This window comes from Pochonia chlamydosporia, chromosome 1 (genome assembly GCF_001653235.2).
Source record: "Pochonia chlamydosporia 170 chromosome 1, whole genome shotgun sequence".
NCBI classification, from domain to species: Eukaryota; Fungi; Ascomycota; class Sordariomycetes; order Hypocreales; family Clavicipitaceae; genus Pochonia; species Pochonia chlamydosporia.
This window is the reverse complement of record NC_035790.1, coordinates 7,427,552-7,440,578: the sequence shown is the minus strand read 5'-3', so window position 1 is coordinate 7,440,578 and position 13,027 is coordinate 7,427,552. Positions and strand designations below refer to the sequence as shown.

The window sequence follows — 13,027 nt, the reverse complement described above, 5'->3', positions numbered from 1 at the left end:
AGTACATTGACGACTAGGTAGGATGACTATACATAAGTAACTGAAGCTAAAGAAGAGAGAGAAAACAGAAAAAAAGAAAAGGGAGCTTGCGAGCTTAAGAAGTAATTTAGTGACAATCTCGCTTGTGATGGGTCCGGGCCTGGGAGGCAGCACTTTGATACAGAGTCATGTATTTTTCAGCTTCTGACATCTCCAATTCCGCCTTTCTAATAAATCCTTCCCAGAAAAGGCGATGCAACTAGCTGTCTCAATAGCCTCTATAACTATATTCCATCTTAAATAACCCTAGCCTCCCGCCTACCTGAATTGCAGCTCATGGAAACACCGATGTTGATACAACGCTAACAACAGCCGCCAAAACTGGCAAAAGGTGTCTTTTGTGAATATAGGGCAGCTCTTAGTGGGTTCTTGCTCCTCAGATAGTTCTCGTTCAGCAGAATTGGCACCTTCGCTGTCGTTATACTCGATCTTATGTGATCTCGGAGTTGTCTGGCATCTATTTTCTATTCGTGGGGTAATTATCTTTGTCGTTACATGCCTGGTAGCATTATCATTAGATGGTGCGAGCTCACGAGCCCCAAATATAGCACCAGACTTGAGTGCACAGCGGTGTGGCCCGAGTATAGTGTACATGCTTGCTAAACCTTAATAGCGGCAGAAAAGTAAGGCGCCACATATTTTCGTGAAATCTGCGGGACACTAATGCCAGATAGCTGGAACCAGTAACGTAAGTGCATAGCGAGTGAGACAGCATAGCGAGTGAGACAGCATAGCGAGTGAGACAGCATAGCGAGTGAGACAGCATAGCGAGTGAGACACAAAACCAAGCCAACCTTCCTTCAACTATTAGATCGCAATTTTCTCCACACAAACAACATGTCAACCTTAAATCAAGGTCTGAAAATAACCCTTATGAAGTTTGTAGAGCGACTTTAGGGTGCGAAGACAAGGGAGAACGGCGGATAAGCCAGACTCTGGGAAGGCGTTCACCTCAGATATTGCCTATTCAATACCGACCGGAGTCAAGGGCGAGTCTCGTTGCGAAAATCCGCGGAAATAACTGTGTTGCGCTTCAGCGTGGCGAATAAGAAGCTCCATTTCGTTTGAGTCTAGTTTGTCCATACTGCAAATAATTTCCCTTTACAGAGCCATATTTCGTGATTAATGAAGGTTTTTAAAGATTCTACTAATAGCTGAACCATTATGTTGTCAGATTCGATGGTAATGACGACACCAGCACACGGGATTTGCCGTGGCATTGCTAAGGAGGAATCCTGTCTGTGTAGGCGTAACGAAAGGACAGGCGCAGGAGAATAGACAGGATGGCCACTACAGTAGGTTATGGCAAGAGCCTGATCAATGCGGGTGTGCCCCAGCGACTGCCCTTGGCTTCAGGCCTGGTAGCGCCTACTCATAGTTTATGGCGTGGTATGCGTGGTGACTCCAGACAACCTGTTAGGTCCTCCTGGCCCAAACTTGCATCTCGCACTGAGTTCCTTTCGCCATACTCTTCAACAAGGGTCTACATGATATGAGATTTGGAGTCAGCTCTTGAGGCTGCACACACCAAGATGACATCCTCCAGCCTACCGCAGGAAAAATGGACAGAGGTAATACAAATCTGCAATGAGAGTTTGAACAAGCAAGACCTCCAATACCTCGATCAAATTCCAAGCGTGATAGTCATATTCAGAAGGCCAATGTGTCTGCTCTCGACCAGTCCTACTTGCGACGATTGAAAGACATGTGGGCTTGTTCATTCACTGTTCGCGATTCTCATGCCTTGGTAGGTCCATTGGACTATTTTACCATCACCAGCTCAATGCACTACGACATCTTGTTGCACTGGAATTCGACGAAGAGGCCCAACCATCTGCAATCGGAGCAGTACCAGACATATACCCTGTATGAATCTACATGACCCCGGATCCGGGTCGGAGCCTTTCAAGACACCACATCAGTTCTTAAGATTATGAATGACTCAGTGCACTATGTGCTTGCCGTTGGCCACGACCTTGAACTATTATCTGCCTCTCGGACCGGCACCGCCAATCACCTCATCAAAGAACACAACCTCCCTCCTCCCACTCCTCGCCGGAGTCCAAGTCCCTGGCCCTCCAGTTTCAGCCTCGCCATCCGTTCGAGCACTTGAACCTTCCGAAGTCTCGTTCCCATTTGCAGCTGAAGGTTCTTCGCCTCGAGTCTCTTGATCATTCTCCTTGATCTTCGAGGGTAAAGCTCCACATCCAGTTCGCGCAATCGAAGCTGTGCCTTGGCGTACACGAGTCGCAAGATTCGCTTCGGGATCCTCAGGAGGAGGAGAGAATAATCTCCTTAGTATGGGGATTCCCCTACCGGCTTCGATGGGGTTTTGATTGCTAAGGCTCTCGCTAAGACTTTCGCTAAGAACGCGGTGAATCCTCGGCGCGAGATAGCCAAGTTTTCCCAGCGGGATACTCAATCCATGAACCACCTACGAGGCGTAAGTAAAAACTACACAGACGTATATATGGAGATGCGATAATGTATATCGCACGTCTGACACTTACAATGCTGCACACGGCAAGGAACCAAACAACGATCGTAATCGTCTCCGCCAGATCTTTAACATCCTTCCTAGGAACACCATCGTCATTGCTCAAGTGCTCCTCAATAAATTCAATACTGATGAAGAGGTAGAAAATAGCTGACACGCCAATCGGGCCAAAGAAGCCAACAAAAATAGCCTGTCGAACCTCGCGGATCTGACGAATCCATGTATGCATACCAAACACCCACGGCAGACGCCGTAAAATCAGGACCAACAGACCGAGGGGTATCAACCGGCTAAGCGGGATAATGGAGTTGTTGGCGAACGACTTCCAAGGGAGGTATGCACCGTACCATAGAAAGATGCTAACATTGAGGAGCATATCGACCGTGGGCTGCAGAGAGTCATCCTTTGTTTGGAGACGGAACCAATCGTCCCAGGTGAATGTGTTTCCTGCTATGAAGCATGCCAGTACGTCATCTGTCCCAATCATGCCACATGTCCCCAGAACAAATAAAGCCAATGCAATCGCAAACACAAGAAAATTCTCACGATCCACGTAATTGCGCTCTTCAGCAAAGTGAAGTAGTTCTTTGGCAACCCAGCCCACGACCGCGCCGTAAATGATGCTCAGGATAATGGTGTATCCCCAAGTAAAAGCGAACCATAGGCCCATGGCATCTCCGGCACCACCTTCAGTTGACCCGACCCCCATATACTTAGTCAGGTAGAGGGCAAAGAATAAGAACGCATAACCTAGGCCATCGTTGGCCCCTGACTCGGCGACAATCAGATCCTGCAGGTCCTTGGGGATGTTGTGGTCGGCAAATTTTCCTTTGACTATGACAGCGGAAAGGACTGGATCAGTGGGTGTGACGCAGGCCCCGACAGCGAGGGCATGCAAGAAACTAGGCGTGCCAACCAGACCCCAGACAATGAGACTTGTTGCCATCCACATGCATGTCATGCCGGGACCGACGAGAAGCAGAACAGGTTTCAATTGTTTCCAGAGATACTTGCTGGGCAATTGGACACCAGCTAAAACCAGCTGCACACCAAGAACCAGTCTGGAGAAGTTGAGCGTAATAGCCATCAATCTATCATCGCATTGGGCGTCCGTGAGACCATCGCGGTGACAAGCGGCGTAGGACCACGGTCGGATCCAATTAGCAGCGTGCGGACCAAATGCCACACCAACCAAAAGAGATATAACTATTTGGAAGTCAGTTTACATGTGCACTAAATGATGCCGAGCAATGGAGTGGCGTCTCCGAGCTCATGCGATCGGAGGCATGAGCCCTTGACTGTCCAAGATGAACTCGCATGGTTCTTGCACGCTTGCCTGCGTATTGTGCGATGCCAGCTCAGACAAAGACATATCAGAAAGCACAAGATACATCAGAAGCGAAATAATCTAAAAACAGAAAATGGACATCAAAATGACACAGGGCGAGGGCACTCACGGGCTTCGGACATATAATATGTCTCTTTCAAGAGATACGATACCAAACCGAAGAGAGAAATATATCCACCCAACAACGCAATGATGACGTTAAAGTCAGTGACAGCGAGGGGTATGGCCCAGATGTTGTTCGCCATTCCGGGAGAAGCTGGTGTTAGCAACCTGGGCAGAAAGCGGTAACTTCGACAATCTGGGCAAGGTGGCGGAGGTTAAAAATCATGCTGTGGCGGGTGAGGTCATGCACTACAGTTTGACAATGGAAAACGGTGACTTATTGGCAATGGTAAGGTGATTGGGAAATGGTTTATCGAGCAGTTTGAGTTTTGTAGCGGGGAAAAATTTGAAATATGGTGCTGAAAGAAAAAGTACTGCAGTTCAGCCTAGGTGAGGACTGCATCAATAATTTAATTGATTGCTGTTTTGTGTCTCCACAGCCGCGGCTGACTTGAGCTAATTCCGGCGGTGTCTTTCCTGTCCCAATTACACCTCAGTGAATACCACAACCAAGCCAGATATCATATGCCAGGACGCCCATTTGGTTTATTTATCTTAGTACTCTCGCCAACCTGCTCAACGATCCAAATATTGGTAATATCTCAGACTGTCCAAGCAAAATCGGGGCTGGTTGAACCTCGCTCGCCCCACTGATCCCCACACGTCGCGAGAGAGCCGGGACCCAACATAAAATTTGATTGGCAGGGCTGGCCAAGGCAGTCGACGACGTTAATTTCGTGTTACTCGACTGCATTCGGAATTATATTCGAGGTTGCCTACTGGATGCTGCAAGTCCGTACTGGCGCCTTCCACCATTAGTAAAGTAGGAGATCAAGCCACCGTCGGCTTGTTGGGGTACCCAAACTACTCAGTAGTGAGTCACCTAAGTAAGCTGTCCGGCGTGGGTTGGATTAAATGTACGTGAGGGTGCACTGTGATTGTCTCTATGGGATACCTGGGGCAAGTCCTGCCGCTTATGGCTAAGTGAAGGTAGGGAATAATAGTGACAAAATATTCACTGCTCCAACTGAGTAGGCACATTTCGGCGAGACCTTAATGGCGTCGATTTTTCGCAATGACAATATCTGCTTGCAAAGAGCAAAATGGACAAGGACGTATAAGCTTTAATGACGCAACAATCAGACTTGAGAATCGTACATATACTATACATTTATAGTTGTTCTCTTGGCTTTTTCCGCCAGGCATGATGTATAAATAATAATACTATCTGCTTCCCGCATCGGTGCCTCTAAATGACACTGACAGGCCTTTCTTTAAGTCGAAATGGTAACACATGAGCAGGAACCCGCTATGAATAGTTGTCATTGTTTCTGTTTGTTGTTATCATCTTCGGCATCTTCAACCAAGGCACCTTCGTCCGGAAGGACAATTGCCCGGTCGAGGGCATATGGTAGACCGCGATGTCGCCCGCGGATCATCATGGCGCAAATGACGAGCTTGCTAAAGGTACCAAAGAGACCGCTCAGCGATGTAGCGACTGTCGGATAACCAAGACTCAAACCAACATTGCCGTAAGCTGATGTAACTTCAAACAAGACCGTCCAAACGGTGAACGCCGGAATAGAATCATCAACGATTCTTCTCGCCTCAGCAATGCAAATACAAAAAACGCCGAGGAAGATGAACCACAGATCGAAACTAAGTTGGTTCCGCATATGCGTGAGGATGTAATCTTTACCATTGTTCTCGTTCAGTCTGCCCTCTTCCTCGTAAACACCAAGTGATCTCTCCTCATAGGTGTTTGATGCTCGAATGCTAATGGCAATTGGGTAGATTGCAATATACATCATGACAAGTAAGCTGAATTGTACACCCGGATTCACATTGGCAAGGTTGAAGGTTGCTGTGCCAGTATGGCGTGACGAAGCGGCCTGAAAAATGGCAGCAAGTATTCGTGGGCCCAGCGGCAGTGACGCCACCTCTGGATTGTCCAGGTCAAGTACTATAATCAGCAAGGTGTCAATGAAGTTAAGGGTGAAGATAATCCCAAAGAGGATCCAAGTGGGACGGCTAGGGAAAAGCAGCGTGTAACACCTTCGGGGATGGTTGAGAAGAAATGACAGCGGTTCACGAATCGACGACTTAGATGGCGCAAGGATATACATGGTCCAGATAATAAGACGCAGCATGACGGGGTACAAGGTGTTGCCAGCGAAGGCTAGGAAGCTCATGATGAACATAGGCCATTGGGCGTCTCGGAACGAAATCATCGAGTCCGGGGTAAACGTAAAGCCTAAATTGTCGATCATGGTCTGCGCCGAGTAAAATGCCCTCCGGACACAAAAAAAATCAGTTGGTGGAGAACGTTGGGATTTGCCACATCAGCACAGGCAACACGCACCACCAAATCCCATTCTGGGCAGACTGTTCAAGAACATCCCTGTATTTCGGGTCACAATACTGAATCCAGACGACAAGGCAAATCGCTCCAAAAATATGGAGGCCGAAGAAATATCCTATAGATTGTATCTGGTTAATTTCAGTCTTCATAGTTAGGTGGTCATATTACATCCGTCGATATGACAATCTTACCGAACACAACCTTGACGAGTAGCTTTAAACTTCGGTACTCAATACCGCCCAACTTCTCTCGATCTTCCCTTGTCAAATTAGAAAAATCCGAGTTGCGACCCAAAGTCGCGTGCTTCGACAGAGCCAGCATGTCCTTCATTTCAGATTCTCGATGCTGAGAGATGTTCGTAGAGACGGAATTGCGCCGTTGAGGACCGGAGCCGAGGACAAACACAGACGATGCAACACTGACTACACGACCCATAGTGTGCGTCCGATCCAGTGCCAGGCCGTCAACACGGCGGCGGCGGAGGTCCATGTCTCTGGTTCCATATCGGCGCGGCGGCGTGGCGTGTATGGACATGTCTAGAAAAAAACATGTCACACGTTACTTCCGATGCCTTCATGATACTATTTGTAACTGATGTGTCTCACCGTCTCTATCATCTCTGCTATTCCGCTTGCTCAGCTCAACAAGGGGCAATCCTGAGCGACTGTTAATATACGAGCCAGGCTGAGTGCAGCAAGAAGGAAGTAGGGGGCGCATACCACGTTCACGCTCACGCGGCCCAGGTATGTAAAGCGTCTCATCACCTATCTGGCGTTTCTCCGTCGAAGGGTCGAATGTGATAGTCCGAGCCCTTTCATGGACAATCCTGTTAGCACGCTCTTCCGGGTCAGAGTCTTCCTGTCCCTCTATGTCATTGGCATCATGAACCTTATCGCCGTCGTCGTAGGCAGCCTTGACCTCACAAGCGTTGGCATCAGGTGAGATTGCCCTTGCGCGTCGGGGTTTTTGAAGTCGCGGTGCTGTTCCAGAACGGTTAGAGTTGAGAGAATGATCGGCCGTTTCGAGGCAGGTTCCGACTGACCAACTTGCTTAAGATGCTTTCGGAACAGAAAAAGTCGAATGAGCGCGACAACAGCATTGATAAATCCTAGATTGGTGAAAATAGGGATGAAATAGATATACAGTTGCTGGTATGTATACAGCTCCTTGACATCGACTCTGCAAGCCAAACAGCACTATTAGTGAAACAGTTCGAATCCTTGTCAGAACTACGGTGAGGACAGACGTGTTCAGGCCCGATTCAGTGGAAGCGCTGACGCCAAAGAAATAGACATCTACCGCTTTTAAATTGCCAGCTGGATACAGGATAACTAGTGCGAGCACGCCCATGAAGACGATGTATGCATCTGTATATTGTAAATATCAGTCTCCTAGGGACGCGTGGCAGGATACGGCGTGCGTCGCGGACAACATTGGGCACCTCAATGCAACGTCACGAAGTTACGACGAGACAGCCATGCTGTTTGTGTCATGGCTGCGGCGACGTCAGCGCGTTGATTCGAAGACACGTGAATTGCAACTCCGCGAAGACAAAAGAGGAACAGGAATCAGAGACTATATCAGGCATCCTCTCAGAGGACTCAAGATTTTTTGCAGGTCTTGAAAAACGACAAGGTTGAGCGAATTTTTTTTACGCTTGAGTTATTAAGCGGGGCCTCACTTTCTGTCCACTGCACGCACATCGATGCAGATCCCTTCGTGGCGTGAAAAGGCGTGGCGTGAAAAGGCGTAGCGTGATCACCCAATCCGGTATAACAACCTCGAGAAAGTACATTTAAATTGTGCAGCCTATCGGGCTGCCGCGTGATCTGCCGCCGTTGCCTCTACATCTACTACTTCTGGGATAGACGCCAGGCACTGTTGGTCTTGGCGCGGAAGGACAGTAGTTCTTGCCAACCAAGTCGACCCAGGGCCTTGGGAATGAATGGTCGGAACCCTGCTCAGAATCATGTCGTCTCGAGGCCTCTGTAAACTCGTTAGGCTGCACGCCGCGTACGGGAGTTATGCGACCTTAACTCTTGTTGATGCTCTTCTAAGAAGAATCCAACGTACAGGCAATGAGAATATTGGGCGAGGTAAAATAGGAAACTCTCGCAACGATTCTTGGAATTTTCTAATTCTGACACGGCTGTTGGGCCAGCATTATCAGCGTGACCACGAGTTAGTACACTACACTTGGTGACGCTCCTTGACAGTTTGAACACGTACCAAAGAGGACAAGTTCCCGACCGCATAAGCAGCCAACGGTCAATGCAATAACGGTGAAACTCATGACCGCAGGGTAGCCGGAGTGCTGTTCCTGCACCATATGGCTCCGCACAGATTGAGCACTCTCGAGAATCGAGAACAGATGCAATGCTTCCTCGAGACGCTCCATCTTGACGGCACACCGAGTTGTGACACAAGACACTACGACTTTTATTGGTGAGGTCCAATAACCTCAATTCCTCCATCGTAAGTGTATCGTGACCGAGGGTTGTTACAGACGTGGTGCAATTATCGGTGCAGGGCGAGAACATTCTTCGCCTCATCGCGTAAAGGGCAAGAACCAGCACAAGAACAAGAGCAATACTCAATCCTGCTGCCAAACCAGAGGTGCCAGATGCGTAGGCAGCGTCGGAAACGGAACCCTTGCCTCGAGAGGACAGTTCATGGCGACTAAAGGGAGCGGTCAGCGGGTTAGGAAAACGCTGGATTTGCGTGGAGCATGCTTTCCCAATCTTTGTGAATAATAGCCAGCAGTTCCCTCTTGGCATGGCAGGAGAATGGTCCAGCAGCCGTTAGTCAGATTGTATTAGGTGAGCCGTGAATCCCGTGATGACGAACGAGGAGGAGGCTTCCAATAGCTTTTAAGCAGCTGCGAGACGCATCGACCTGCGGCCGCAACGTTATGGCCCTTGTGCACTTTTTTTTTGCGAATGTACGAACTGACGAGACATCTCGTTCAAATATTCGCGACAAAGGTACTGTACTACTGCAAGTTGTAACAGTGCCTTGCAATGGCTCTGAGCTGGTGCCGATCTGCCGGACGCCATTGTTTGAGGTATTTTACTCTCTCGTTGGCTTGACCGTACTGGCCAAACCTCCTTCACCATATAATGCCTTGTATAGCCATCATTCGACACATGGTGGCATGTGGCACTTGGCTTGCAGAGCCAACAACTATACGCTTTCCACTTATGTACTGGCCACTGCTCATCTGGTTATTTACAGCCTTGCGATGCGCCAGGTACATTGTTCCAATGGTGCTAGGTCTGTAGTGGCCGATATGTAGGGTCGTCTTTACAAGGTGGCCGGGAAGTAGGTAGCTGAATTACTGGCTTGTCTCAGTGGGCCGCGACTGAGAAAGTTATCCTCAACACCAGGGATTATCGTGGGCCTATTACAGAAGCTGGCATCTGTGTGTGAGTCATTGGGTTCGGTTGCGATAATCGATAGGCCTGCCCTGCAGGATTATGTTACTGTACTGGTGATGAAAACTCCATTGTTGTTATGAATAATGGATTTTCGCTGCTCAAAGATATCTTCCCGCCACTGCAAGCCACAGTGTGATACACCAACAGCGTGGCTCCCCAATCACGGCATCAGGATAAAATGAACAGTGCCGAGGCAAGCAGGAGTACTGCCAGCAGGCACATTAGCCTATACATACAAGTCAAGCGGTAGTGGTCAAGCCAGGATGTCATATTTTGGTCGATTGGTTTAAAAGGCTGTGATTCCTCGTCTGGCACGGGTCTCTCATTTCAAGTCGCATTGCATAGAAGCTTATGCAGGTTCTGTAGATCCAGGGCATTTTTATCGAAACGACATATTTCCCCTCGCATTTATTATCTTGGAGAGTACTATGGCAAACCCGGACCCTGACGAATCAGCCTCTCATGGCGTTTCCACGCAGATCAATTCTAACTTAGCCTATCAGCAACATTTTGAGATCGCCCACCCAGAATCTGGTATAGCATCTGTTTCGTGTGGACATCTCGCAAGCATTAATGACGAGGAAAAGGCTAAGGAAATTGCCAACGAGGATCTACAAGCTTCTCGAAAGCAGGTAGGCTACTCAACCCCCCCCCCCCCCCCCCCCCCCCCCCCTTTTTTTTTCTGGCCCGTCTCCTTCCTTTAACTCTTCCTTAAGCAAATTGATATTCGTTGTGCTATCATAATCATAACTAACACACTTAACAGACCTATTCTGGTGTTGTCTTAATTTGGCTCAGTTTTCAGGCTACCGGTGTCATATATGGCGATATTGGCACGTCGCCGCTCTACGTGTACTCATCCACATTTTCGACACAGCCGTCGTGGAGTGACCTTGTTGGAGCACTATCTATAATCATCTGGGCTCTCACGTTAATTGTCACGCTTAAATACTGTTTCATTGTCTTACATGCTGACGATGATGGACAAGGTGGCACCTTTGCGCTTTACAGCCTCCTCACAAGATATACCCATATTGCCCATCGTGATCCCAAGGAAGCTGCCGGTATTCGCATGAAGAGATATAATACCAACGATCTCAAGCTTGGTGGCAAGAGTCTTAGAGGGTTTCTCGAACACTCGAAGATCTCTCAGTTCATCCTGCAATTCGTCGGCGTATTAGGGGTCTCAATGGTCATGGCAGACGGTGTTCTTACACCCGCTCAGTCCGTCCTCGGAGCCATTCAAGGCATCAAAGTAGCCAATCCAAATCTGGGGACGTCTGCTATTGTGGGCATCTCTTGTGCCATCTTGGTCGTTCTCTTCTTGATTCAACCGTTCGGGACGGCAAAAATCGGGACCACGTTTGCACCGATCGTCACTATTTGGCTTCTGTTCAACTTCTGCGCTGGAATTTACAACCTCTCGGTCCACGACTACACCGTCTTAAAGGCATTTAGCCCCCATTTCGCCTTCGAATACTTGATTCGCAATGGATCAGAAGGGTGGAAATCCCTTGGGGGGCTTCTTCTTGCCTTTACAGGTGTTGAAGCTCTGTTTGCCGATCTAGGGGCGTTTAGCAAGCGCGCGGTGCAGATTTCCTGGCTGTGTCTAGCATATCCATGCTTACTGTTGGCGTATATCGGACAAGCCGCTTATATATCAACTGACAAGACGCAAACCGCGTATCAAAATCCTTTTTTCAATACCGTTCCTCCAGGAAGCTTTTACTTCAGCATTGTTATTGCCGTGCTAGCTGCAATTGTTGCTTCACAAGCCATGATTACATCAACTTTTCAACTGCTTACACAAATTATGAGGTTATCCTATTTTCCTCACATCAAGGTTGTCCACACAAGTCGATATTTTCATGACCAGGTGTATATGCCAATGGCTAATTGGCTTCTGATGATCGGGACCATCGTCGTCACTGCAGTATACAATAATGTTCGTTGCCTCTTGGCTGTGGACTCCATATCTTTGCCCTTACTGCTGATTCGCCACTGCAGCTAACAATCTCCTAGACTACCTCTCTTGGAAATGCATATGGTGTCTGCGTCATCAGTGTTACATTTAGTAAGACTTTCTGCTCATTGTAGCTGCTCATAGATGACACGATGTTTCGACTATGCTAACTAGCATCTTTTTGTTTCCGGCTAGTTACGACCTGTATGGTTGCCCTTGTTGCCATACTTGTGTGGAGATTGCCCACCTATGTAGTTCTCCCTATCTGGCTTGTCTTTGCGACCCTCGATGGAGCATTTCTTTCGTCCGTATTTGAAAAAGTGCCCGATGGTGCCTGGTTTACGCTTATGTTAGCCTTCATCCTCGCTTCAATTTTTACCCTCTGGCGCTTCGGCAAGGAAACACAATGGAGGGCTGAGTCGAAGGATCTTCTGGCACCGTTTTCACTTCTGGATCCAGGCCAAACTTCCGTCTTGGGCTGCTCTTCTTCCACTGCTTTAAAACCCGCTTTTGGTGGCCTCCCCATATCGACAGTCCCAGGGCTGGGGATCTTTTTTGACAAGGCTGGCGACCCAACTAGCCTGCCGCCTTGCTTTGCCGAATTTGTCAAGAAGTTCGCAGCACGACCAGCTGTCGTCATCTTTTTCCACATGAGGCCGTTATCTAAGCCGTCAATTCCGCTGAATGAGCGGTACATTGTCACCCGCATGGCAGGGCTGGCTGGGTGCTACAATGTTACTCTGCGACACGGTTATGCAGATGACGTGTTGCATCCCGATATGGCCCGGGAGCTCGTAAGCCAAGTTGAACTTGCAATTTCACGCGTTCAATCGACAAACAATTCGAACGCTGAGTTGCAAAATCTGCGATCAGCCTATAGTGCGCAAATGGTGTATATTCTCGGCAAGGAGGTTATGAAAATCCGTTCGATAAGGAGCAGAATTTCTCCTTGGGGCTTTATTCGTCACTTACTCTTATGGGTATTTCTCTGGATCCGGGAGAACTCTCGAGCTAAGCTGGCGGACCTTGATATTGATGCAGATAAACTTATCGAAGTTGGCTTTGTAAAGGAAATCTAAAATTAGCAGCTGTAGGTGTATTCATAGAATGGAATGCACGTGTGAGTACCCAAAAAGATTACTCTCCCCTTCCATACAGACGCTAGAAACCTCTAGTCAATGAGTGCGAAACCCAACCAATTACAGCGATTACCCTTGCGATTCTATTTTCGTTTCGCACCCGACCTTCGGTACAACCCATGCCATGATGATTCACATAC

The 13,027-nt window shown here is 48.4% G+C and overlaps 3 protein-coding genes across 3 annotated transcripts; 1 reads left to right on the top strand and 2 right to left on the bottom strand.

The window, feature by feature from the left end:
* Positions 1 to 2,023: 2,023 nt before the first annotated feature.
* VFPPC_01967 (Na/H antiporter) lies at positions 2,024 to 4,129 on the bottom strand (the record flags this gene model as incomplete). The annotated part of the gene is made up of 3 exons (XM_018281699.1): positions 2,024 to 2,473; positions 2,550 to 3,742; positions 3,994 to 4,129. The coding sequence occupies 3 exons, from the start codon at positions 4,127 to 4,129 to the stop codon at positions 2,024 to 2,026; spliced, it is 1,779 nt and encodes a 592-aa protein (XP_018138736.1).
* Positions 4,130 to 5,308: 1,179 nt separating this feature from the next.
* On the bottom strand, positions 5,309 to 8,746 carry VFPPC_01966 (trk family potassium uptake protein; the record flags this gene model as incomplete). Its single annotated transcript, XM_018281698.1, has 8 exons — positions 5,309 to 6,278; positions 6,349 to 6,463; positions 6,540 to 6,884; positions 6,954 to 7,004; positions 7,068 to 7,328; positions 7,391 to 7,527; positions 7,595 to 7,715; positions 8,578 to 8,746. The coding sequence occupies 8 exons, from the start codon at positions 8,744 to 8,746 to the stop codon at positions 5,309 to 5,311; spliced, it is 2,169 nt and encodes a 722-aa protein (XP_018138735.1).
* A 1,467-nt stretch (positions 8,747 to 10,213) lies between these two features.
* On the top strand, positions 10,214 to 12,827 carry VFPPC_01965 (potassium transporter; the record flags this gene model as incomplete). Its single annotated transcript, XM_018281697.1, has 4 exons — positions 10,214 to 10,417; positions 10,552 to 11,730; positions 11,808 to 11,859; positions 11,944 to 12,827. The coding sequence occupies 4 exons, from the start codon at positions 10,214 to 10,216 to the stop codon at positions 12,825 to 12,827; spliced, it is 2,319 nt and encodes a 772-aa protein (XP_018138734.1).
* Positions 12,828 to 13,027: the final 200 nt, after the last annotated feature.